At 45.1% G+C, this 27,899-nt stretch overlaps 2 protein-coding genes across 2 annotated transcripts in view; both read right to left on the bottom strand.

The window, feature by feature from the left end:
- scap.S (SREBF chaperone S homeolog) overlaps positions 1-14,508 on the bottom strand; it is a gene marked incomplete at its 5' end in the record, with an annotated part of 50,011 nt that extends 35,503 nt beyond the window's left edge. Inside the window, 2 exon segments of the mRNA NM_001091808.1 lie at positions 313-525; positions 14,384-14,508. Coding sequence (NP_001085277.1) covers positions 313-434 — 122 coding nt within the window.
- Positions 14,509-16,939: 2,431 nt separating this feature from the next.
- The window catches only part of ptpn23.S (protein tyrosine phosphatase, non-receptor type 23 S homeolog), a 36,233-nt gene continuing 25,273 nt past the window's right edge, over positions 16,940-27,899 (bottom strand). The window contains exons 16-25 of the mRNA XM_018268949.2: positions 27,380-27,691; positions 26,964-27,118; positions 25,821-25,972; positions 25,487-25,666; positions 22,651-25,168; positions 22,390-22,574; positions 22,094-22,198; positions 20,935-21,073; positions 20,655-20,768; positions 16,940-19,790 (exon numbers count right to left, since the gene is read on the bottom strand). Of these exons, the coding sequence (XP_018124438.1) occupies positions 19,194-19,790; positions 20,655-20,768; positions 20,935-21,073; positions 22,094-22,198; positions 22,390-22,574; positions 22,651-25,168; positions 25,487-25,666; positions 25,821-25,972; positions 26,964-27,118; positions 27,380-27,691 (4,457 nt within the window). The 3' untranslated portion in view covers positions 16,940-19,193. The remainder of the gene's footprint in view (positions 19,791-20,654; positions 20,769-20,934; positions 21,074-22,093; positions 22,199-22,389; positions 22,575-22,650; positions 25,169-25,486; positions 25,667-25,820; positions 25,973-26,963; positions 27,119-27,379; positions 27,692-27,899) is intronic.

Raw genomic sequence — 27,899 nt, 5'->3', positions numbered from 1 at the left:
CCCTTCCCGACTCCAAAATCGGACCAGTCCCTGGATCAACGTGTACTATGAGCTTCCATATCCCTGTATTCCCTCACTTGCTAAACATTATCCAACCCCTTCTCAAAGCTATCCAATGTATCAGCCTGTACCACTGGAAATCGGAAATTACTTGCTGAAATCGGAGCATACAGTGCAGGACGGGTCGGTGCAGGAATGTGCTGGACAACAATACAGACAAAAGTGATTATTGGGGCACTAACACTGTGAGAGGGCTGCTTGGAATGTAAAAGTGCATAAAGGTGCCGGATAATTGGTGCTTCAGGTACTTACCAGGAGGCCAGAATGCAGAGAGCAGTGAGGATGATGATGGGGATAGGGTAGGAGGCACAGAGCAGCCCGTGGCTGTAGAAGGCTCGTGATATCCTCTCACGCAGCTTGTCAATCAGGGGCATCCTCAGCAACTGTCACCTGCCCCCCATCACCCAATGGGTCCACGTGGCTACTCCGTGGCCGTCCCTCTGCTCACACGGAACATCAGTGGCTCTGTGGGAACAAAAAAAAAAATGGCTCCTTAGAAACAGACCGCTGGAGGTGGGAGCAGAACGTTAGCAACATGGAAGCAAGTGCAAGTTTTGCTCAGTCACAACAAATGTAGCAGTAACATCAAGCAAAGCCCTACCATCCATGTATCCTCTCTCTGTCTCTGTCAATGTACAAGGCTCCCATCTAGATTTCTATTGGTTAACGAGACACGAGTCAGCGCTTGTAGGACAAACAGATTTGTGAGCTTTGGGCATGAAGAGCAGTAGCAGGAGAGACCCGTTAAGCTGGAATTGCAGCCAATAGATCAAAGGTGGAGTTGTTGTGCTCAGGAGCTTCTGGATGGAGTCTCTCTGCTCATGATGCCTGAGGCTCCACCATTTGGACTGTGAGTAGAAAGCGGAGTAACTGTGGGTGTGCTTTATAAATAGAAATAAACCAGACACTCACATTTGGTGCTCAGCCCTCCCCAACCAAGATGGCAGCTTATAATAAACCATGTATGGCTGATATCCATCAGGCAGGTTAGAAATCAACACGTCCACATTAGTCGTCTCCTGACGCGTCTACACTCTCGTATTATAATCCAGCCACAGCCAAAATTGCATCATCTGACCATACAACTGTCCCCTTGAGGCCCTAAGGAGTTTTTACTTAGGGTTGCCAAAAATTAAACACCCCTAAGTGATTGTATTTACTTACCTCACAACTGGGTTCAGGCCCTCCCCGCACGCTTCTTCACGTGTGTCGCCGGCATGTTCATCTTTTATAGACACTGCGCCTGCTCGGGTCGGCACGGGTCTATAAAAGCAACACAGAAGCGCGACGTGGGTGAAATACTGACCCGCACATCACTATGATGCTCCGATCAGCAGAAAACTGCACTGGGCCGGGGTTATTCTGACGATCTCCACGGAGCGATCCTCTTCCGGCTTCTTCTTTCTTCAAATTTCCCGGGGCAGACAAATGCAGAGAACAATGAAATAGCGACTTCTTCATTAAAGTTCAGCTTTTCGCTCTACTGAGCATGTGCACCCGTGAGAAGGAAGAAGAAGAAGGAAAAGGATCGCTCTGTGGTGCTCGCTGGAAGAACTTGGGGTGTCAGGTAAGTAGATACAATCACTTGGGGGTGTCAGGTAAGTAGATACAATCACTTGGGGTGTCAGGTAAGTAGATACAATCACTTGGGGTGTCAGGTAAGTAGATACAATCACTTTTGGTGTCAAGTAAGTAGATACAATCACTTTGGGTGTCAGGTAAGTAGATACAATCACTTGGGGGTGTCAGGTAAGTAGATACAATCACTTGGGGGTGTCAGGTAAGTAAGATACATCACTTTGGGTGTCAGGTAAGTAGATACAATCACTTGGGGTGTCAGGTAAGTAGATTACAATCACTTGGGGTGTCAGGTAAGTAGATACAATCACTTGGGGGGTGTCAGGTAAGTAGATACAATCACTTGGGGGTGTCAGGTAAGTAGATACAATCACTTTGGGTGTCAGGTAAGTAGATACAATCACCTTGGGGGTGTCAGGTAAGTAGATAAAAATCACTTTGGGGTGTCAGGTAAGTAGATACAATCACTTTGGGGTGTCAGGTAAGTAGATACAATCACTTGGGGGTGTCAGGTAAGTAGATACAATCACTTGGGGGTGTCAGGTAAGTAGATACAATCACTTGGGGTGTCAGGTAAGTAGATACAATCACTTTGGGTGTCAGGTAAGTAGATACAATCACTTGGGGGTGTCAGGTAAGTAGATACAATCACTTGGGGTGTCAGGTAAGTAGATACAATCACTTGGGTGTCAGGTAAGTAAGATACAATCACTTGGGGTGTCAGGTAAGTAGAACAATCACTTGGGGGTGTCAGGTAAGTAGATACAATCACTTTGGGGTCAGGTAAGTAGATACAATCACTTGGGGGTGTCAGGTAAGTAGATACAATCACTTGGGTGTCAGGTAAGTAGATACAATCACTTGGGGGTGTCAGGTAAGTAGATACAATCACTTGGGGGTGGTCAGGTAAGTAGATACAATCACTTGGGGGTGTCAGGTAAGTAGATACAATCACTTGGGGGTGTCAGGTAAGTAGATACAATCACTTGGGGGTGTCAGGTAAGTAGATACAATGCACTTGGGGGTGTCAGGTAAGTAGATAGCAATCACTTCATTGGGGGTGTCAGGTAAGTAGATACAATCACTTGGGGGTGTCAGGTAAGTAGATACAATCACTTGGGGGTGTCAGGTAAGTAGATACAGATCACTTGGGGGTGTCAGGTAAGTAGATACAATCACTTGGGGGTGTCAGGTAAGTAGATACAATCACTTGGGGGTGTCAGGTCAAGTAGATACAATCACTTGGGGGTGTCAGGTAAGTAGATACAATCACTTGGGGGTGTCAGGTAAGTAAATACAATCACTTGGGGTGTCAGGTAAGTAGATACAAATCACTTGGGGGGTGTCAGGTTAAGTAGATACAATCACTTGGGGGTGTCAGGTAAGTAGATACAATCACTTGGGGGTGTCAGGTAAGTAGATACAATCACTTGGGGGTGTCAGGTAAGTAGATACAATCACTTGGGGTGTCAGGTAAGTAGATACAATCACTTGGGGGTGTCAGGTAAGTAGATACAATCACTTGGGGGTGTTCAGGTAAGTAGATACAATCACTTGGGGTGTCAGGTAAGTAGATACAATCACTTGGGGGGTGTCAGGTAAGTAGATACAATCACTTGGGGTGTCAGGTAAGTAGATACAATCACTTGGGGGTGTCAGGTAAGTAGATACAATCACTTGGGGGTGTCAGGTAAGTAGATACAATCACTTGGGGGTGTCAGGTAAGTAGATACAATCACTTTGGGTGTCAGGTAAGTAGATACAATCACTTGGGGGTGTCAGGTAAGTAGATACAATCACTTGGGGGTGTCAGGTAAGTAGATACAATCACTTGGGGGTGTCAGGTAGTAGATACAATCACTTGGGGGTGTCAGGTAAGTAGATACAATCACTTGGGGGGGTCAGGTAAGTAGAAAACCACTTGGGGGGGTCCAGGTAAGTAGATAAATCACTGGGGGTGTCAGGTAAGTAGATACAATCACTTGGGGGTGTCAGGTAAGTAGATACAATCACTTGGGGGTGTCAGGTAAGTAGATACATTCACTTGGGTGGTGTCAGGGTAAGATAGAATGCAATCACTTGGGGGTGTCAGGTAAGTAGATACAATCACTTGGGGTGTCAGGTAAGTATATACAATCACTTGGGGGTGTCAGGTAAGTATATACAATCACTTGGGGGTGTCAGGTAAGTATATACAATCACTCGGGTGTCTACTTTTGGCCACCCCAAGTATAACATGCCTTCCTTCCTTCTCCTTTAAATGCAGTTACCTGTTGCCCCATGGATTTCCTTACACAGAGAAGTTGCAATGGTGGGAATGGGAATGAAGGTGCAGCCGGTCCAATACTGAGCAGAGATGGTACAAGCCAAGGAGCGGCCCATGTTGACTCATGTCACAATCACTTGCCGTGTGTCTCCAGACAACACTCAGTAAGGGCCCGTTGTTGTTGTTCTATGGCGGCTCCCAGTGCTACAGTGAGGGAGTGTGAGGAATGTCTCACACAGGTGACTTGTTGCTTTATGGGATGACTCCGGGCAATGGCTTCATTGCTATTTACCTTGGCTCCCTGCTGCTCTAAGCAAAGGCTCAACTGGAAGAGACATGACACTTGCTCCAGCCATCAGGCTCGGACATTGTTACCATCAGAAGAAGCAGTAGAGTCTGCCAGGCACTGGTGCAATATATGGGAGAGGACCCCCCTCTCAACACATGATCATAGTAAAATAAAAACTAGTTGCATCCACCTGAAATATTACCCTGCAGTCTTTATTGTCCAAGGAGAACTAAATATATATATATATACACACACACACAGAGCTACATACATACAGATATGGGATCCGTTATCCAGAAACCCCTTATCCAGAAAACTCTGAATTACAGGAAGATCATCTTCCATAGACTCCATTTTATCCAAATAATCCACATTTTTAAAAATGGTTTCCTTCTTCTCTGTAACAATACAGGAAAGGGACCTGTTATGCAGAATGCTTGGGACATCTGGATAACGGATCTTTCCATTACGTGGATCTTCATACCTTAAGTCTACTAGAAAATCATATAAACATGAAATAAACCCAATAGGCTGGTTTTGCCTCCAATAAGGATTAATTATATCTTAGTTGGGATCAAGTACAAGCGACTGTTTTATTATTACACAGAAAAAGGAAATCAGTTTTAAAATTTAGATAAAATGGAGTCTATGGGAGATGGCCTTTCCGTAATTCAGATCTTTCTGGATAACGAGTTTCCAGATAACAGATCCCACACCTGTAAGGGTCAGTCCACACCAGCAGATTTGAGGCGACAAATCGCCTCTTCTTCGGGGCGACAATCTCCCCGAACTGCCTTGTCCCTGCCCTTCGCCGGCTAAAATGAAAATCGCCTGCGGCAATGCACACGTGGCGCTTCGTTTTCCGAAGTTGCCTCACATGGAAACTTCGGGCGACTTCGGAAAACGGCGGCGAAGGGCAGGGGCAAGACAGTTTGGGGAGATTGTCCCCCTGAAGGAGAGGCGATTTGTCGCTGGGGCGACTAATCTCCCCGAATCTGCTTGTATGGACTGACCCTAAAATCCAAGGTCCCAAGCATTCTGGATGACAGGTCCCATTCCTGTAATACGATACCAGTCACAATACAATAAGTCATTAATGCTGATCCACATGGAAATTCATTTTCTGCTTCATTCTGACGACCCCAAAGCTTCTCAACAGCCGCCCCCAGAGCACACTGAGCATATGCAGTGCCACTGACACACACAAGATGGCCGACAAACATGGAGAATCATATCCAAGATGGGAAAGTGATGTCTGGACCATTCCCGTTATAGGGCAGTGCAACCAGTAACATAATATACAGTATTTCTAGCCATTATTTTAGCCTTTAATTCTGATTAAGCTATAGAAAGAAGGTTAATGAACTAATTATACTTGACGTATAATTCACTTTTGTTATGATAGGGCAACAACAGCGCAGGATATAATAATGAATGGAAAGGAGATAAGCAGAGTATAAAGCAGTAAAACCAATTAGATCAGAGCCTCACAATCAGTCACTGATGGTATAAAGGAGATAGTATTTACGAGGCAGAATGAGGCAATGGAAATAATAAAGTAGTCATTCGATTATATCCAATAGCAACATACTACAGCGAGCGTCAGCTTCATGTTACACACGCCCTACTCCATTGGGCAGTATCAGCCAGTGTGGGAGCACCTTTAGCCTAAACGTATTTCCTACTCATGTACTGTATATAGCAGCTGTTACACACATTCATTCATCTACATTTATTTATATAGTGCCTACAAGCTTCACCTTAAGCTGGCCATAGACTCAAAGATCCGCAAAACGAGCGGATCTTTCCCCGATTTGTAATTGATCCTCAGCATTCAGCTCAGATTCAAAAGCAACAGAAATGACCCATGTGGCCTCCCCTCAAGTCTCTGATTGGTTACTGCCTGGAAATCAGTGGAAATCAATAGAGCTGAAAGCACCGTGCGTCGGCATTCGCACATTCGCATCACACGCGCTGCGGGGGCCCCAGAGATTTGGAACCCGGTGGGCCCCCAATCATCCAGTCTGACCCTGTATGCCAGTGTCACAGGCCTGTCATCTACATTTAATCTTTGTTCCCCTGGCTCCCAGAAGTGCAGCTCTCTATGGCACAAAGACCCCACTCTGTTTCCCTTTCTGTTCCAATGAGAAAAACAGGGGCTGTGAGTCAAGTGGAGCATAGAGGTGCTTCTCTAATAGGCTTACACTAACACCTCTGTGTGGGGAGACCCGTGCGTGGGCAAATTGTACGGCACCTTTATGCTCTCCCCACTCACTATCCCAAATACAAGTCAGGAAAGGACAAATACAGGCTTATGGATAGAATGGGAGGCAGTCACACTGGGTTAGGCACTAGCAGGTACAAAGGGGCACTCAGAGACCCCCGACTGACAGAGAACAGGGGGCAGCGAGGCCCAAGTGCCACACACACAGGCAACCCCCCAGCCAAGGCTGCTCATAGTGAAAAGATTTGACTTAAGTCCTGCAGGTAATTCTAAAGCAACACAAAGAAAGATCACTTATTTCTATGCAGTCTGTTCACAGATATTCCTACACTGACCCATCAGGGAACTATGGATTGTCCTATGATCTTCACCCTATCCATGTCTGTCTCAGTGCTGCACATGCTCTGTGACTTCTCTCAACTCATACTCTGGTGTATCCACCTCTGAATTCATGCGAATTACTGGAAATAATCAGATTTGACTTCTGCTTTCAATACAGGCCCAACGTTTCCTTGTACTTTTCCTTACCATTAAACCTGGAGCTCTTGGGCAGCAAAGAGAAACATAAATATAAATTCTTATCTTGCCTCACAGCATCCACTCACTCCAGTCTTTATACATTACATTTTTGGCTAACTACCTATATTAGAAATGTTTTTTTATTTTGCACAGGATATCTATTGATCCAGTTTTTATTTTCACACTGAACTGTTCCTTTAAGAAAGAAGAAAAAAACATACGAAAAGGGGATTATCCCAAATGTGCCCAAACACCCCATTGTAATGCTTCTCTAATCCTTCTCTGCCCAAACACCCCCTTGTAATGCATCACTACTCCTTCTGCGCCCAAACACCCCCTTGTAATGCATCACTACTCCTTCTCTGCCCAAACACCCCATTGTAATGCATCACTACTCCTTCTCTGCCCAAACACCCCATTGTAATGCATCACTACTCCTTCTGCGCCCAAACACCCCATTGTAATGCTTCACTACTCCTTCTGTGCCCAAACACCCCATTGTAATGCAGCACTACTCCTTCTCTGCCCAAACACCCCATTGTAATGCATCACTACTCCTTCTGCGCCCAAACACCCCATTGTAATGCTTCACTACTCCTTCTGTGCCCAAACACCCCATTGTAATGCAGCACTACTCCTTCTCTGCCCAAACACCCCATTGTAATGCATCACTACTCCTTCTGCGCCCAAACACCCCCATTGTAATGCAGCACTACTCCTTCTCTTGCCCAAACACCCCATTTGTAATACATCACTACTCCTTCTGCGCCCAAACACCCCATTGTAATGCTTCACTACTCCTTCTGTGCCCAAACACCCCATTGTAATGCAGCACTACTCCTTCTCTGCCCAAACACCCCATTGTAATGCATCACTACTCCTTCTGCGCCCAAACACCCCATTGTAATGCAGCACTACTCCTTCTCTGCCCAAACACCCCATTGTAATGCATCACTACTCCTTCTGCGCCCAAACACCCCATTGTAATGCTTCACTACTCCTTCTGTGCCCAAACACCCCATTGTAATGCAGCACTACTCCTTCTCTGCCCAAACACCCCATTGTAATGCATCACTACTCCTTCTGCGCCCAAACACCCCATTGTAATGCAGCAGTACTCCTTCTCTGCCCAAACACCCCATTGTAATGCATCACTACTCCTTCTGCGCCCAAACACCCCATTGTAATGCATCACTACTCCTTCTCTGCCCAAACACCCCATTGTAATGCATTACTACTCCTTCTCTGCCCAAACACCCCATTGTAATGCATCACTACTCCTTCTGCGCCCAAACACCCCATTGTAATGCTTCACTACTCCTTCTGTGCCCAAACACCCCATTGTAATGCAGCACTACTCCTTCTCTGCCCAAACACCCCATTGTAATGCATCACTACTCCTTCTGCGCCCAAACACCCCATTGTAATGCATCACTACTCCTTCTCTGCCCAAACACCCCATTGTAATGCAGCACTACTCCTTCTGCGCCCAAACACCCCATTGTAATGCATCACTACTCCTTCTCTGCCCAAACACCCCATTGTAATGCATCACTACTCCTTCTCTGCCCAAACACCCCATTGTAATGCATCACTACTCCTTCTGCGCCCAAACACCCCATTGTAATGCTTCACTACTCCTTCTGTGCCCAAACACCCCATTGTAATGCAGCACTACTCCTTCTCTGCCCAAACACCCCATTGTAATGCATCACTACTCCTTCTGCGCCCAAACACCCCATTGTAATGCATCACTACTCCTTCTCTGCCCAAACACCCCATTGTAATGCAGCACTACTCCTTCTCTGCCCAAACACCCCATTGTAATGCATCACTACTCCTTCTGTGCCCAAGCACCCCATTGTAATGCATCACTACTCCTTCTGTGCCCAAGCACCCCATTGTAATGCATCACTACTCCTTCTCTGCCCAAACACCCCATTGTAATGCATCACTACTCCTTCTCTGCCCAAACACCCCATTGTAATGCATCACTACTCCTTCTGCGCCCAAACACCCCATTGTAATGCTTCACTACTCCTTCTGTGCCCAAACACCCCATTGTAATGCAGCACTACTCCTTCTCTGCCCAAACACCCCATTGTAATGCATCACTACTCCTTCTGCGCCCAAACACCCCATTGTAATGCATCACTACTCCTTCTCTGCCCAAACACCCCATTGTAATGCAGCACTACTCCTTCTGCGCCCAAACACCCCATTGTAATGCATCACTACTCCTTCTCTGCCCAAACACCCCATTGTAATGCATCACTACTCCTTCTCTGCCCAAACACCCCATTGTAATGCCATCCACTACTCCTTCTGCGCCCAAACACCCCATTGTAATGCTTCACTACTCCTTCTGTGCCCAAACAACCCCATTGTAATGCAGCACTACTCCTTCTCTGCCCAAACACCCCATTGTAATGCATCACTACTCCTTCTGCGCCCAAACACCCCATTGTAATGCATCACTACTCCTTCTCTGCCCAAACACCCCATTGTAATGCAGCACTACTCCTTCTCTGCCCAAACACCCCATTGTAATGCATCACTACTCCTTCTGTGCCCAAACACCCCATTGTAATGCTTCACTACTCCTTCTCTGCCCAAACACCCCATTGTAATACATCACTACTCCTTCTGTGCCCAAGCACCCCATTGTAATGCTTCACTACTCCTTCTCTGCCCAAACACCCCATTGTAATGCAGCACTACTCCTTCTCTGCCCAAACACCCCATTGTAATGCATCACTACTCCTTCTGTGCCCAAGCACCCCATTGTAATGCATCACTACTCCTTCTGTGCCCAAGCACCCCATTGTAATGCAGCACTACTCCTTCTCTGCCCAAACACCCCATTGTAATGCATCACTACTCCTTCTGTGCCCAAGCACCCCATTGTAATGCATCACTACTCCTTCTGTGCCCAAGCACCCCATTGCACTCCAATTTTTTTTAATGGATCAGTACATAATCTTTACCCACCATCCCAGTGAATTAGATACCTTTCCTTACCATTAAACCTGGAGCTCTTGGGCAGCAAAGAGAAAAATATAAATATAAATTCTAATCTGGCCGCACAGCATTGTAATGAGAGTAGAGCCAGAGCCCATCTTTTGGATGGATTAACCCTACAGCATAATCCAAAAACAGTGGGATTGGGGACACGTCGGGCTGATCTTTCCTCAAATCAACGGCTTCTATTGATACATTTATTATTCACTTCCGACACTGTCACTAATGTAGCAAAGTGTAACAATGTAAATGTGACTCACTAAACTGCCACTGGGTGACGCCGCCGATAAAAAGCAACTGGAAAAGTCATTCCGTCTATGGAAAACCGAAAAGAGTATTTGAAAGGCAAACTTCTCCTTTATATGTTCATGAGCAAATGTACAGTAATATGTACAGTACGTGTTCCGCCCACTGATCCTTTCATCACTTTCTTAAAGGAATTGTTCAGTGTAAAAATAAAAACTGAGTAAATAGATTGTATGTGCAAAATAAATAATGTATCTAATATAGTTAGTGAGGCAAAAATGTAATGTATAAAGGCTGGAGTGAGTGGATGTGTAACATAATAGCCAGAACACTACTTCCTGCTTTTATATTTATTTTGCACATACAATCTGTTTGTCCAGTTTTTTTTTTCACACTGAACTGTTCCTTTAAGAAAGAAAAACAAGATGTAAAAGAAAAAAAAAAGTAAGACAAAAAGGGAATTATCCCAAATGTTTTGCCTTTATCGGATCAGTACCGGAGAAAACAAAGCTTCATTCAGTGAGTTTAAATATCAGATCAGGCTGGATTATTTCCACCACTAGTGATTACTGCTGTACTGAGAGAATGTGGCAAAGATCAACATTTTACTCACTGCTGCGGCTCTTTGGCTTCTGAATGAGAACGTACCAGACTGGCAATTGTACCAACCTACAGACTTCACTTACACAGAGCACAGCACAACCCCTGGCATCATTACTGGAAGTCTATCACTGCCCAAACACCCCATTGTAATGCATCACTACTCCTTCTCTGCCCAAGCACCCCCATAGTCTGTACAGAGAGATCCCATAAAACTATGGCAGCATAGGTATTCCCCTGTACTAAGCACAATTCAGCAGGAACAGTCCCTAAGTTTGCTCCTAGTCTGTACAGAGAGATCCCATAAAACTATGGTACATAGGTATTCCCTGTACTAAGCACAATTCAGCAGGAACAGTCCCTACGTTTACTCATAGTCTGTACAGAGAGATCCCATAAAACTATGGCAGCATAGGTATTCCCTGTACTAAGCACAATTCAGCAGGAACAGTCCCTACGTTTACTCATAGTCTGTACAGAGAGATCCCATAAAACTATGGTACATAGGTATTCCCTGTACTAAGCACAATTCAGCAGGAACAGTCCCTACGTTTACTCATAGTCTGTACAGAGAGATCCCATAAAACTATGGCAGCATAGGTATCCCCTGTACTAAGCACAATTCAGCAGGAACAGTCCCTAAGTTTGCTCATAGTCTGTACAGAGAGATCCCATAAAACTATGGCAGCATAGGTATTCCCTGTACTAAGCACAATTCAGCAGGAACAGTCCCCTAAGTTTGCTCATAGTCTGTACAGAGAGATCCCATAAAACTATGGCAGCATAGGTATCCCCTGTACTAAGCACAATTCAGCAGGAACAGTCCCTAAGTTTGCTCATAGTCTGTACAGAGAGATCCCATAAAACTATGGCAGCATAGGTATTCCTCTGTACTAAGCACAATTCAGCAGGAACAGTCCCCTAAGTTTGCTCATAGTCTGTACAGAGAGATCCCATAAAACTATGGCAGCATAGGTATTCCCTGTACTAAGCACAATTCAGCAGGAACAGTCCCTAAGTTTGCTCATAGTCTGTACAGAGAGATCCCATAAAACTATGGCAGCATAGGTATCCCCTGTAATAAGCACAATTCAGCAGGAACAGCCCCCTAAGTTTGCTCATAGTCTGTACAGAGAGATCCCATAAAACTATGGCAGCATAGGTATCCCCTGTAATAAGCACAATTCAGCAGGAACAGCCCCTAAGTTTGCTCATAGTCTGTACAGAGAGATCCCATAAAACTATGGCAGTATAGGTATTCCCTGTACTAAGCACAATTCAGCAGGAACAGCCCCCTAAGTTTGCTCATAGTCTGTACAGAGTGATCCCATAAAACTATGGCAGCATAGGTATTCCCCTGTACTAAGCACAATTCAGCAGGAACAGTCCCTAAGTTTGCTCCTAGTCTGTACAGAGAGATCCCATAAAACTATGGTACATAGGTATTCCCTGTACTAAGCACAATTCAGCAGGAACAGTCCCTACGTTTACTCATAGTCTGTACAGAGAGATCCCATAAAACTATGGTACATAGGTATTCCCTGTACTAAGCACAATTCAGCAGGAACAGTCCCTACGTTTACTCATAGTCTGTACAGAGAGATCCCATAAAACTATGGCAGCATAGGTATTCCCTGTACTAAGCACAATTCAGCAGGAACAGTCCCCTAAGTTTGCTCATAGTCTGTACAGAGAGATCCCATAAAACTATGGCAGCATAGGTATCCCCTGTACTAAGCACAATTCAGCAGGAACAGTCCCTAAGTTTGCTCATAGTCTGTACAGAGAGATCCCATAAAACTATGGCAGCATAGGTATTCCCTGTACTAAGCACAATTCAGCAGGAACAGTCCCTAAGTTTGCTCATAGTCTGTACAGAGAGATCCCATAAAACTATGGCAGCATAGGTATCCCCTGTAATAAGCACAATTCAGCAGGAACAGCCCCCTAAGTTTGCTCATAGTCTGTACAGAGAGATCCCATAAAACTATGGCAGCATAGGTATTCCTCTGTACTAAGCACAATTCAGCAGGAACAGCCCCCTAAGTTTGCTCATAGTCTGTACAGAGAGATCCCATAAAACTATGGCAGCATAGGTATTCCCCTGTACTAAGCACAATTCAGCAGGAACAGTCTCCTCAGTTTGCTCATAGTCTGTACAGAGAGATCCCATAAAACTATGGCAGCATAGGTATTCCCCTGTACTAAGCACAATTCAGCAGGAACAGTCCCTACGTTTACTCATAGTCTGTACAGAGAGATCCCATAAAACTATGGCAGCATAGGTATTCCCTGTACTAAGCACAATTCAGCAGGAACAGTCCCTACGTTTACTCATAGTCTGTACAGAGAGATCCCATAAAACTATGGCAGCATAGGTATTCCCTGTACTAAGCACAATTCAGCAGGAACAGTCCCCTAAGTTTGCTCATAGTCTGTACAGAGAGATCCCATAAAACTATGGCAGCATAGGTATCCCCTGTACTAAGCACAATTCAGCAGGAACAGTCCCTAAGTTTGCTCATAGTCTGTACAGAGAGATCCCATAAAACTATGGCAGCATAGGTATTCCCTGTACTAAGCACAATTCAGCAGGAACAGTCCCTAAGTTTGCTCATAGTCTGTACAGAGAGATCCCATAAAACTATGGCAGCATAGGTATTCCCCTGTACTAAGCACAATTCAGCAGGAACAGTCTCCTCAGTTTGCTCATAGTCTGTACAGAGAGATCCCATAAAACTATGGCAGCATAGGTATTCCCCTGTACTAAGCACAATTCAGCAGGAACAGTCCCTACGTTTACTCATAGTCTGTACAGAGAGATCCCATAAAACTATGGCAGCATAGGTATTCCCTGTACTAAGCACAATTCAGCAGGAACAGTCCCTACGTTTACTCATAGTCTGTACAGAGAGATCCCATAAAACTATGGCAGCATAGGTATTCCCTGTACTAAGCACAATTCAGCAGGAACAGTCCCCTAAGTTTGCTCATAGTCTGTACAGAGAGATCCCATAAAACTATGGCAGCATAGGTATCCCCTGTACTAAGCACAATTCAGCAGGAACAGTCCCTAAGTTTGCTCATAGTCTGTACAGAGAGATCCCATAAAACTATGGCAGCATAGGTATTCCCTGTACTAAGCACAATTCAGCAGGAACAGTCCCCTAAGTTTGCTCATAGTCTGTACAGAGAGATCCCATAAAACTATGGCAGCATAGGTATTCCCTGTACTAAGCACAATTCAGCAGGAACAGTCCCCTCAGTTTGCTCATAGTCTGTGAGACAAGGTGAGACACATAATAAACTACATGAGGCCACAGACTGACACCAGAGTGAGTAGGACACAAGGAGAGACACATAATACACAGTAAATACAAATACACAATCACATGGCCGTCACATGACAAGACTATGAGAGAAGCGCCTCCAATTACGGCAGCTCAGTGACGTCACACCGCAAGTATTACATCATCCCACTCCCGGCAGCGGGCGGAACTCCGGTCTCTCACCGGAAGAGCAGAGAACTTGGCGCTGTCCCGCCCCAGAGCGGAGCCCGTACACCTGTCAGCGGCCTCACCTGGGCTTGGGAAGAAGAAGAAGTTCTCTCTGGTGACTTTCTCCCCGCGCTTTCCGTAGATTCACTGAACAGACAAATGAGCGGCGCCGGCTCCCTCCACTCAACCTCCGACCCTTCAACTCTCCTCCTGTCACAGAGCGCGCAAGGCTTGTGCTGGGGAGGGACGGACAAGAGAGGCAGCGGCCTCTGGCGGGCGGAGGGGGGAATTGCAGAGAGTGACTGGGATGTACCACGGGCCGCGCAGCATAGGGGGGAGGAGAGGATATGGCTCAGTAGTGTCTCCAATAGCCGGAGGCGTGTCCTTCCTACTGAACTCAGTCACGACTCAGACTTGGGCTTCTGAACAGGGGCGGGGCCACAACTTTCCTTTGGCTGCTAAACATCTCAGGGGCCCTGTTTTTAGGAGGGAACTGTTACTTATTTAACTGTATCTGTGGTACAGACCCCCCCAAATGTTAATGGACTCTTCTGAGAGTTGTAGTGACTTTAGGTTAAAGGGATCCTGTCATTGGAAAACATGTTTTTTTCAAAACACATCAGTTAATAGAGCTACTCCAGCAGAATTCTGCACTGAAATCCATTTCTCAAAAGAGCAAACAGATTTTTTTATATTCAATTTTGAAATCTGACATGGGGCTAAACATTTTGTCAATTTCCCAGCTGCCCCTGGTCATGTGACTTGTGCCTGCACTTTAGGAGAGAAGTGCTTTCTGGCAGGCTGCTGTTTTTCCTTCTCAATGTAACTGAATGTGTCTCAGTGGGACCTGGATTTTACTATTGAGTGCTGTTCTTAGATCTACCAGGCAGCTGTTATCTTGTGTTAGGGAGCTGCTATCTGGTTATCACTCTTTACTGCTGTACTGCAAGTTGGAGTAATATCACCCCCCTCCCTTTCCCCCCTCAGCAGCCAAACAAAAGAACAATGGGAAGGTAACCAGATAGCAGCTCCCTAACACAAGATAACAACTGCCTGGTAGATCTAAGAACAACACTCAATAGTAAAATCCAGGTCCCAGCGAGAGACATTCAGTTACATTAAGTAGTAAAAATAACAGCCTGCCAGAAAGCAGTTCCATTCCAAAGTGCAGGCACAAGTCACATGACTGGGGGCACCTTGGAAACTGACAATATGTCTAGCCCCATGTCGGATTTCAAAATTAAATATAAAAAAATCTGTTTGCTCTTTTGAGAAATGGATTTCAGTGTAGAATTCTGCTGGAGCAGCACTATTAACTGATGTGTTTTGAAAAAAACATGTTTTCCCATGACAGGATCCCTTTAACTTCTGGTATATTATAGAATGGCCAATTCTACTCAACTTTTCATTTGTTCTTTATTATTTATTTTTCATAGTTTTTTAATTATTTGCCTTTTTCTTCACTCTTTCCAGCTTTCAAATGGGGGTCACTGACCCCATCTAAAAAACAAATGCTCTGTAAGGCTACACATTTGTTATTGCTCATCTTTCTATTCAGGCCTCTCCTATTCATATTCCAGTCTCTTATTCAAATCAGTGCATGGTTGCTAGGGAAATTTGGTTCCTAGCAACCAGATCTCTGAAATTGCAAACTGGAGAGCTGCTGAATAAAAAGCTAAATAACTCAAAAACCACAAAGAATGAAAAATGAATTCTCAGAATATCCCTCTCTACATCATATTTAAAGTTAAATTAAAGCTGAACAATCCCTTTAAATGTGTACACGCTCTCTCTCTGGGGGTGGTGGAAATAAGGGACTGTACCACTTCTTTGGAGAGGGGCGAAATTCCCACCAAGGGGAGGAGAAGAGAGAAGCAGCTGTAGCACGTTGCGGGGGTTAAAAAGCGACTGTTCCATCCATTGTGACTATGGAGCAGAAGATATTCTGAGAGCAGCTCCAGTTCAGGGACTTACAGCACAGGCTGGGAGGAACTTCCCTCTCTGCTCACAGTGATTATTAAAGTGTTCAGGTCACCTTTAAGTTAACTTTCAGCAGGTTATAGAATGTCCTATTCCTCGCAGCTATGCAGTTGGTCTTCATTATTTATTTCTTCGTTATTTGCTGACCTCTTTTCAGCTTGCAAATGGGGGTCATGACCCCAGCAGCCAAAAAATGTTCTGTGAGAATTACAATTGTATTGTTTTTATTACTTTTCCTACTATTCCGTCACTCTCCCATTCATATTACTGCCTGGTTGCTAGGGTAAATAATGCCCTGGCAACCAGATACCTCCTGAAATCAGGGATGCACTGAATCCAGGGTTCAGCCTTTTTCAGCAGGATTCGGATTTGGTTGAATCTTTCTGCCTGGCTGACCCGAATCATAATTTGCATATGCAAATTAGGGACGGGTAGGGAAATCGTTTGACTTTTTTTCCCCCTTCAAACCCCTAATTTGCATATGTTCGGTATTCGCCCGAAACTTTCACTAAGGATTCGGCCCAATCCAAAATAGTGGATTAGGTGCATCCCGACCTGAAATACTAAACTGAAGAAAAGGGTGGGGCAGCAAGCAGCCCCCATATTCAGTGTGTTTATACGTCCAGAGCAAGGCAAAGTAAAACAAGGATGCCGCAGCCTTAAGACGAAACAATCATTTATTTAATAAAAGAATTAAAAACAATATTAGGCTTCTTCTCAAGCTATACACTATAGTGCCCCACTCTATTTAAAGGCTTAGGGACCATCTGCAATAAGCATGTAGCCAGTGCCAGTAGCTATGTCCTTGATTGGTCCCTTTTATTTGGAGTGTGTCATACAGGGGGTTAACAATCATCCCAACGTGGCTGAACTACAACTCTCACCTGCCTTGCTAACCATAAGCCGTGGATTGGATACTGGGAATTTCACACCAACTGTTAATGTCACAGTACTGCCGATGTCACAATGGGTCACATGCATCTTGTCCAGGGCAGCAGAGGGCGCTCCTCATGCAGAAAACAGGGGGCTTCTTCTGTTGATACACGTCTCCTCCAAAGATGAGCACAACTCGGGGGAAGATACAAGGGATTCAGTAGGAATTCCATAAGAATCATTTCTGTTACAATTAGGATTTTTTTTACAATATGAAGTTTGTGCAATGGGGTGAGAAGTGGAAAAGCACAGACGTTGGCTGGGGGCAACGGCAGTAACACTGATCCACTATAACCATTGGCATCTTGTACACGGATTCTACACGTCAGATAATGTTACTGGGAATACCCCCCCTGATCTTATGTAGATACCCCCTCTTTAATCCAGGGATCTCTTTATAAGTATTCAAATCTGACAGTTGTCTGATTTAAAAAGACAATGTTGATGGGAACAAAAGCGAAGGCTAAAAATATTAAACGTTATGTTTGATGATTCTGTACCAGCCCAAGGCCCCAAGCCCACCCGCCGCACTGCTAGCACTTCCCTGAGCCCAGGGACCCACTCACTATATACAGCTTATATGAAACATAATTCCAACAGAAAGCTGAGAATGAATCCAATCTGCATCAGAATGGATTCATAATCATCCCTGTGGCACAGCTACTATAACAGATGCGACCCCCACTTTATAGAACCCCTAAACTCAGCCCAGTCGGTGGCACTGCACATGCTCAGTGGACTTGTGAAACAGTCGTGTTGAAATGCACAAGATGATTTTGTCTTGTATTAATTAGACAGGTTTCTTCATGTTCCTATAGTTCAGGGAGAACACTGGGGTGCCCCATGAATGTGTATGGTATAAAGGAACAGCACAACCCCCACCCACTGTCTGGCTGTAAGGTGAATGGTATAAAGCAGAGCTGTAATTGGAGGTCCGTGGCCATCCAAAGGATTTTTGTGGCCCCCAGTCTGCTCACAGGCTCCATTATATGACATCATCATTTTAATTCAGTCTGGCCCTCCAGCATGTTATATGACATACAATTGGCCCACTATATGTTATAAGTTGGACAGTACTGGTATAAAGGTGCAGCAAGGAACAAGACCCTATCTGAAAGCACGGGGTGCAAGTCAGTCCCAGGGAAAGCTGTAGAGAGATGTATTGGACCCTGGACTGCACTCCCCATTCTCCGTCACTGCTCATGGATGATGCAAAATGGCAGAATGAGAACAGAACTCAAGCCCTCGCCATTTATTTGCACCGCTGGGAATGACACTGAATATGCTCAGCCTCTGTCCTTATAAAAACCGTAGCTCATTAAAGAATCCATGATTAACCCTTGCAAGGAGTATATCACTAAGCCAAACAACTGGTCCCAGGAAGGGCCACATATCATCACCCTCATTCTTTCTATGCCAGCCCACAAGACACGTACAAGACCCAGGCCAGTGAGGACGGAGCAGAAGAACTGTACAAGACACACAAGTGCTACATTTCAGCTTGGACTGATCAGTTAGTGTTGTTTCCTGGCTCCATCACAGTAACAGCAGCGGGGCACAGCCAATGGAAAATGATTATTATTATTATACACATTGAGTTACATTAGCACAGGGCCCCACCTGGCACACGTAGAGCATTCTTTCCATGGAGAAGCTGCAACTGATTTTGCCCAATGGTCAGCCAGATATTAAGTCTAAAGGGTATGATGACCAGAGAACAGTTCTAGGCAGGTTTAGCCCATTCGTATATGGGCATGGGTGTTAGTGTTGTCTTCTAAGTGATGTGTAAAGATACCCCAGCTCCAACTCACCCTCTCCAACAAATGGATGGTTGCATTAAGCCAAAGACAAGCATTTCAGTGGAGACTGAGTTGGAATGCAACTAACATGAAGGGGGGAGGAGAGAACCCCACATTAATGGTAACAGTCCCTAATTTCATGTAAGGCAAAGCCATGGCTGAACCCGCTTCCCATTGGGATTTATTTAAGTGTCCAGAGTGGGTCGAGCATGCTCAGTGGGTCGTCAGCAGCAGTGGTTCCTCGTGCCAAACCTCCTCCATTTTGTGGCTGTAAAAAGTTTTGCTTGCTCATCTTTTGTTTCCCTTTCTGGGAGCTGTCCAGGTTGAAGGCTTCAGGCGTCAGGGAGGCCAGCAGGTTGAGAGAAGAGGATGAAGCTGATGTAGAGTTAACAGCGGGGGACGGCTCTGTTTTCGTCATTACCTCGCCGGCGACTACGGGGAGATGTTTGGACACTTCTGTTGCACTTTCCGTTACGAGGACAGAATTACCATTCGAAGCAGTGGGAGGCAGCGCCTGTGATGGCTGATACTCTTTACTAACTGCCAAGAGCGTAACGTCAGGCTGAGGGGTAATCGAGGGAACCTCTGGCTGAAATACGTTACTAGTCGTCGGCTCGTTTCCCCAGGAATCTATAGAAGTCGGCAGCTGATAAGAACTTGGATTCTCCGTGCCTCCAGGGTAGGGTTTAATACTCAGCTTTGCGATAGTAGCCTGAATGGAGCTGATAGGCATGTCTCCCCCCAGTACTATGTCTTGCGGGTCCTGCACAGTGTACAGCTGCAACACAAAATCGCTTTGTTAAATTATGCAGACTGAAACCGTTTCACACTTATCACCATGGTTACATAGAGAAAATACTGCTTGTCAGTTTTGAACTATTTATGGGAAAACGCAATACACATTTTCATACGCTAGTTCAGCCCAGATAAGTCTCCTCAGCCTACAGCTATGTCTTCTATACAGTACTTAGATGGTGAAGGGTTAGGACTCGGCTCTGAGATACAAGAAGTAATGGTGTCCTCCTGCCTGTTAGCAAAGGACAGCGCACAGGCAGTGCATATGGATAACTTAGTGATACTCTGGAAAGTACAGAAAAGACAATGTTGCAGGCAAAGTGTGAGTTCTTTCATGAACGAGTAGCAGAATCATATTTATCGCACCATTCCTGGTGAAGTCTTTGCAGAATCCAGATTCTGCGATCAGACTAAATAGTACAGATGTGGAAGTGCAATCAGCCATAATGATACACTACACATCTAAACTAACTTTAAGCCAACGACATGACACATGCTTTAATGCAGTAAGTGATACATGCTCAGTGTTCGCATCCATGCACACTGAATACATTTAGACAAGCCTTTAGAAAATGGCAGAGACACCTATGACTAAGTGCCGGAGGGTACGAAACGCGTAAGGTGGGCCATGTGGGGTCAGTATGTACCGAAAACTTTTTAATGTGATTACTAATAAATGACTTGTTTTTACTATAAAGAAGCCTTGGGATATATATCTTTTTGAAATAACTTATGTATTGTGATTGCCTTTGGAATTGGGGCATGTCCCTCTGGCTCAGTTAGAGATCTACGGTAATCAGCCATATGGACTCCCGACTAACAAATACAATTAGAAAATGGCAGTCACCTTTAGTGGGGTGCTGTGCTGAGGCTTGCTGGAGGACGGGGTGCAGACACCATGTCTTTGCAAGACTTGCTCGGCATGTTTTAGCACAGCTTCATAGCAGAACTTCAGGTGTATCTGGAACAGAGAAAGTACAACATAATCTGCAGTAAATGGCACACACAGTAATGCATCTAAGCCACCCACCCTGGGGCCCAAAGTAGTGCAAGGAGGTAACTAACAGTGATAGCACCTTCCTGTATCTTTTATTAACACATTCTTCATCCCCTCGGTGCCCTCATACCTTCTCCTGCAGCATGTATTTCCTTTGCTGCCTCATCTTCTTCACAAGTTCTGCAAGATCTGGGATTCCATTGCCGGCTTCCACCTCTTGTATCGCTGCGTACATGAGGCAAAAGGCTCCCGTCCTTCCCACACCGGAACTACAGGCAGAGGGAAACGTCACCATGGTTAAAAAAAACCCCCATTAAAGCATAAAATAACCAAACAATAAACAGTTGTACAAAAAAGCTGGGGGGTTACAAGTAATTTAACAAGATTTCAAGAAGAAACAACATGTCAAATATTTAAAGAATGAGTAACCATGATTTTGATGGTGTAGTTTTTATTTCTAAATGACACTGTTTACACTGCAAATAATTCACTGTACAATATAAAATGTCATTCCTGAAGCAGCAAGTGTATTTAGTTGTAATATTGGTGTGTAGGTGCATCTCAGGTCATTTTGCCTGGTCATGTGATTTCAGAAAGAGCCAGCACTTTAGGATGGAACTGCTTTCTGGCAGCCTGTTGTTTCTCCTACTCAATGTAACTGAATGTGTCTCAGTGGGACCTGGATTTTTACTATTGAGTGCTGTTCTTATATCTACCAGGGAGCGGTTATCTGGTTACTTTCCCATTGTTCTGCTGATGGGCTGCTAGGGGTGAAGGGAGGGGTGATATCAAACCAACTTGCAGTACAGCAGTAAAGAGAGACTGAAGTTTATCAGAGCACAAGTCACATGACTGGGTCAGCTGGGAAACTGACAATATGTCTAGCTTCATGTCAGATTTCAAAATTAAATATAAAAAATCAGTTTGATCTTTTGAGAAATGGATTTCAGTGCAGAATTCCGCTGGAGCAGCACTATTAACTAAGGCGTTTTGAAAAAAAAAAAAACTAGTTTTCCCATGACAGTATCCCTTTATTAAAGAAAAGAAGCCTGGCTTGATGAAATATATATCAAAACAGGAAGAGTGGGGTGGAGAAAATACACCCCAAAATTATGTGAGATTGTGGGAAAATACCAGAAAGACATGGGGTACAGGGCATATACCCAAAAAGCAGAGGACAGGCGCAAGAGCTGGGGTGGAATCACCTTTCTCTCATAACCATGTCCTAAGCATTTGCTACAGTCATTCCTCTAGGACCATGTAAAAGACCAGTACAGTGAGACACTCACCTGCAGTGAACAACTATGGGTGTATGTAGGGGGCGCTGGTGCAGGTAGTGGCTGTGCACCTCCTGTATGAATCTCAGCAAGTTGCTTTTACTGTCTGGGAGACCCCTAGAAAGAAATCATAAAAATTCACAATGGATGGAGATTTCAAGGTGTCCCCTCATACTGGCACTTGTCACAAGCGCTTCACACCTAAACTCGCCTTCCTGCAACTGCATTCCACACTTTAACCATAAACCTAGGATTATGGCCCATTCCCTTCCTCTCTGCTCATCCCACTACAAGCGATAGGTACGTACAGCTCAGGCCATGAAGTGAACTGCAGGTGAATGATGGAGCGCTTGAGACTCTGGTCCTTGTACTGCAGGGACAGCACCCTCTCCACATGTATGTCTGTGACTTTTTGGCTGGTGAGTGTTAGGGTTATATTCCCATGCACCATTGGTTGGCCTCGCTCCAAGGGAAAGTACCGCAAAACCTTTTGCTGAAAAGAAAGCCTCAAGGTTACATAAGAATATTTCAGTTTATATGGAAATAATATAAAAATTGCAGGCACTTACCTTCTCTATCTCCTGCTCAGACACCAGCATAACGATCAAGGAGACCTTCTGCTCATGGATCATCAGCCAGAAATCTGAAGCAGTGCCGACAAGTGGGGCCTGGGTGGCAATGATGGTTGGGCAGTAGGAAGAGAGATCTTCAATTTTACTGGCATTTATGTAATCATCCTTCCCTGACTGCAGAATAATACGGTTCTTATCATAAGGCATGATGTCCTGGTGTCGGTTTTTCATGGTGTAGCAGCGTGCAATTGCAATAGATTGCTGTCTAGCCTCCTTCTCTTGAGCGTCCTGAAATTCCTTCCACATGGAGTCCACTTGAGTTGATGCACCGGGCACAGGTTTATCTAAAGCTTCAACAACAACTCTGAAACGGTCAAGCTCAGACAGCAGCCTCATCACATGTTCTGGCTTCTCGTAGGGGTCGTTTTCAATCAGCTGAATTGCCTTGGGTTTCTGTCCTTCTTTTAAGTCTGCTTTAGTGGGCTGCAACAATGGTTGGCCAACTGAGGTATTGGAGCCACCATGTTGGCTCTCAGGACTCGAAGACAAAAGGTCATCTGTTGAGGAGCTTTGCCTCTGGAAAACAACTTCACCAGACCCTTGGTTTAAAGGCTTAGTTCCTGGTGTTAGTGAAGGAGGTGGTCTTTGCGGAATAGCAGTAGTGGCTGGCCCAGAAGTGGGAAGGCTTGGTTGAGACTGTATAACTAAAGATGGCTGAGGAGAAGGTGCTGGAGATGGGATAGCTGCAGCTCCTGAAACAATAACTGCTCCTGGTAAGTGGCTCATGGCTGGGCTACTGGGAGGTTGTACGTGGTGGGGAATGGCAGGAGTAGTTTGAGGTCCGCCCATAGGCATTTGGTTTAAAGCAGGCATCTGACTGGCTAAGCTATTTGGAGGAGGAACAGTGGGTCTTGCTGGAGGAACAAAGGGCATTGTTGATGTGATTGGTGCAGGATGAGGGTGAATTTGAGGTGTTGCCTGACCCATATGAGGAGGGATGGGTTGTACTGTTGGGCCTGCAGGTCTGGGAACTGTTCCAGGAAAGTTCATACCAGCAGAATGTGGAGGAAGGGCCTGTGGAGGCAGCTTGTCCTGAGGAACAACAGGAAAATGTTGAGGCCCTAGCTGTGGTGGGACATGGGGTTGGGCACCAGGTTGAAGAGGAAGGATCCCTTGAAACTGATTCTGATGATGAAAATGCTGCTGCGCTGGTACCTGAGGCACAACAGGAGGCTGTCCTTGAGGCTGATAAATAGGAGGATGTGGGTGCTGAAGAGGTGGTCTCATTTGAGCAGCAAATGGAGGCTGTGGAGGAGGGGCATACTGCTGTTGATTATGTACAGATGGAGGCCTTGCTGAATCTAGTCTGTGCTGAATCTGTCCAGGGGCCTGAAACATTTGTGGAGGCTGGGTGAGTAAAATGGGTTGAGGTGGCTGATTGTATTGTGGAACACCCCCTTGAGGATAGGCATATGGAGCAGGCTGACCCATTGCTGGGTGCACAGGAGGAGCCATATAAACACTCTGAGGATGAACAGGTGGCAAAGTTTGATTTATAGTCTGGTTGTGCTGAGGTGCTTGGTTTGGCCCAGGCATCCTAGGAGTTGTGTAGCTTGAAATAGGCCCTTGAATACTGTTCACAGTGGTGGTTGCTGGACGGATGCCCAGTGTCATTTGCGGCTGCAAGCCACTCACAGGGGCTGTACTATGGAGCTGTGGGCTACCATGAGGAGCATAACCTGCCACTGAATAGTTTACTGCAGTCGGCAAAACTCCTGAGGACGAAACTTGCTGTCCCATTCCAAATCCCACACCAGCGGTAGATTTAAACTGATGGGTGACAGGGGCTGCTGTAATGGGCATTGGCATATGCTGTGGGGAGCTTCTTGGCTGTGGCATGGCAGCAGGTGCATAACCAGGGGGTATGGGAACAGTATTTGGGTTAGGCTGAACATGGACCCTGCTCATAGCTCCTGCCGGGTACATGTGAGGATTCTGTGGAGATGACAAGGACACTGGTGCTTGGGGTGGAGTATTTGCCTTGGGAATAGCCGACTGTTTGAACTGGGGTGGTACAGCTGATCCAGAGCTCAGCTGAGGGTTACCATTGTATATAACAGGAGGGAAAGCATTAGCTGGGAACGCAACACCTCCATATTGTGGACCGTGTCCTGGCAAGGGATTAAAGTGGGGGCTGTGGTTGAAAGGCACTGCATGTGGATCAGCCACAGGAGCACTGGCAGTCCTACTGGTTCTGTAGGCATTCACTCCACCATACGTAGGAAAGTCCAAAGGAAATGCATCAAGTCCATCTGCAGACAACCTGTCAAGTTGGGCAAGAAGGGCCTCTGGGGGCAGACTCTTCAGCTCCTCAGGTAGATCAGAATAGAAAAGAGAGTGCTGCAGGTTGGGAAGGTCAGAGAGGGGAAGGTTGTCAAGGTCAACATCTGAGGTTTTCTTCTGCATTGCAGGCTTAGGAGCAGTTGGTCGTGGTGGGGGTCTCTTCTTTATTTCCCTGCATAAAAGTACAATTATCAATATTCCCAAAAATAGGGGAAACCTGAGAACTGGTGTGTTAGGTGTAATGGAAGCCTATTAGATGCAAGTAAATGTGCTCCTCCTTCTACAAATCATATATTGCCATTATACCTAGAATCAATACAAACGTTATCAGTTGGTGGAATTGCTTGAGTCCCTTGAACGTCTATTTAACCTGATGGGAAAATGGTTCAGCCAAACTTCTTATACTATTAGAATGCTGCAACTCCCCTGGCACATTACACAGACCCATTCCATATGCTAGAGAGAATTCAACTGAACACACCAGCCTTACCGTTCCAGCACCTGCTGTCTGTAGGATTGGGCAGCATCAAAGGCCGCTCGTGATTTCTCCACCAGCTTGGCCACTTTGTTTTCTAGGTCCGCATAAAAATCCTTTCCCTCTTGGGACTTTTTCATCAGATCTTCATAGGCTTCATAGGAGGCGATAAGAGTTTGCACGGTGTGGTTCCACCTGTCAATTAAGAGATTAGTCTGACAACGTACATGTGCTGCCATGCATTCAGCTTGCTACAAGTATGAGAAAAAATGTGATTTAAAATACTCTTTATGCCATGACCTCAAGCTAAAAACCATAAAAGCCAATGAAATAACACTGGTTGACTTACTTCTGCTCTGCCTCACTGATGATCTTCCTTACTGGCGCATACTTGACGTTGGCTTCTGTCAGGGCCTTCAGGATGTTTTCCTGGGCAGACAGGTTCTGCTCAATGTAGACCTTCAGCTGGTCATACTTCTTTAACTGCTCAGCAAAGAGTTTCTGCAGCAGATGAAAGATTTATCAGTCAGATTTATGCCCACACATCTTTCTGTTCCAGTAGCTATCTTGTCTCTATTAAACGCTTTACTTATCCCATCTCGTCAACAGTTTTGGATTCTGGTCAATAGGAAGATTGACCTCTGCCTGTAGGTAGTACTCACAATAGTATTCCTTCTCATGGCATGGTGGGAAGGCTAACTTGTAATGTTAACCCATCATTTAAAGTACTTTTCTATTTCCTTCCCATTTTCCTCTGTGCAACTGCATTAGTATAATATTGATGTATAACAAGTGTTGCTAAATTTAACATGCCATCTTATCCATCTGTGCAATGTTTTAATTACTCTACATAAAGTAAGGGGCCAACCAAAACAAATGAATTACAGACTGTGCAAAACATTTAAAGCCAATGGGTTTATGTCAGGATAAAGGGAAGAGCCTTGATATAGAAGACTGTTCATAGTTGAAGGATAATGTGCCCTTGGCTGCCGATGGTTATTCTTCTATTGATTCCCTGCCAAAACTCTCAGGTACACTTAAGGGCTAGATAAATCATCTCAATGATTCAGAATCAAAAGGGAATATAAAGATAGTCCTTATATATATGGCACCAGAATTACATTTGTTGATTCAGGAGGCCATCTGAGATCATGGGGAATTCTTTGTTTGGTGGCTGGGCAATCACCACGCTCCTCTATTTCATATTTGTGTTTATTAGAGAGCAAAGAAATTATGGCTCTGATTTAGATGGAACTGGGAGGGCAAGCAATTTATGACATGGTTGGCATCCCAATATTTCAGTGGTTGATGGAGTTTTTTTACGTAAACCTCCTTTGGTAGCCTAACCTTTTTGTACATGTGAAAACCCCCCATATTATTTAAATACAAATTACATTACTCTTGCTATCTGTTTTATGACCTTAAATGAGGGCAAATGTATACAAGACTGTTGTCATTCAATATGCACCAGGCACTATTACTATAGACTCACCTTCATTTCTGAGTGGTCCGTGGTAACCAATGAGGTGGTAATATCATCCTTTTGGATGGTGTCTCGAAGTTGTTGCTCCAATGAATGTCGCTGCTCTCTCATCTCCTGCACCTTATTCAGGATCTTCTTTATGTTCTGCAGCACGGCCTTGTCATCTGCCGAGAGCCACATGCTGCTTTCACTGATCTAATGGCAACAGGCAGAAGCGATCTATCTAATGTATACCAATGGGCAGAAGCGATCTATCTAATGCACACCACCGGGCACAAGCAATCTATCTAATGGATACCTAAACGCATATGCAAACTTTCTAATATGAGCAACTGCATTGAATCTGCTGGTCTCCTATCATAATGCCTGAACTGTTTCCTGTGAGTGTAGCGCAATGGCAGAGCTTAATGGAGAGCTCTACTCACCTTCTGTCAGGATGGGGGCAGGCAGCACTTGTTGTAGTTGATCCAGAGGCCCACTGAGAAGTCTCAGGTTGCTTATATGCAGGTTCATGGCCTTGTGCAGCTCAGTGTTAGTAAAGCTGGCCTTCTTGTGTACCTCCATGTACTTGCCCCATTCTTTGCTCACTTCTTCAATAGAAGGGCACAGAGGAACAGAAGGAGCTGGCTGCTTCCCCACCTCTTCAAGCAACTTCTTCTCCTGGATCTCATGCTCATCCAGAAGCTCTTTAATGTCCTTCAGAGAAGCCTCCACATCGGTGAACACCCCAGAAAGTACTACAGAGATACACAAGAGTGAGCAGGTTAGGTTTCCACAGGGGCATTTTACATCTATGTTGAGATATATATTAAATTGGGTACTGAAGAGACATTTTCATTTGTCTCCTGAAAATATTTTCAATGCGAGGTATATGTTTTGGGCCAGCTACAGTTCACTGACTCTTACAGGGAAATATGTGCCAGTGTATATAAAGCATTGGATGCA

This window comes from Xenopus laevis, chromosome 6S, assembly GCF_017654675.1.
Source record: "Xenopus laevis strain J_2021 chromosome 6S, Xenopus_laevis_v10.1, whole genome shotgun sequence".
NCBI classification, from domain to species: Eukaryota; Metazoa; Chordata; class Amphibia; order Anura; family Pipidae; genus Xenopus; species Xenopus laevis.
This window is presented reverse-complemented; position numbering and strand designations above follow the sequence as displayed.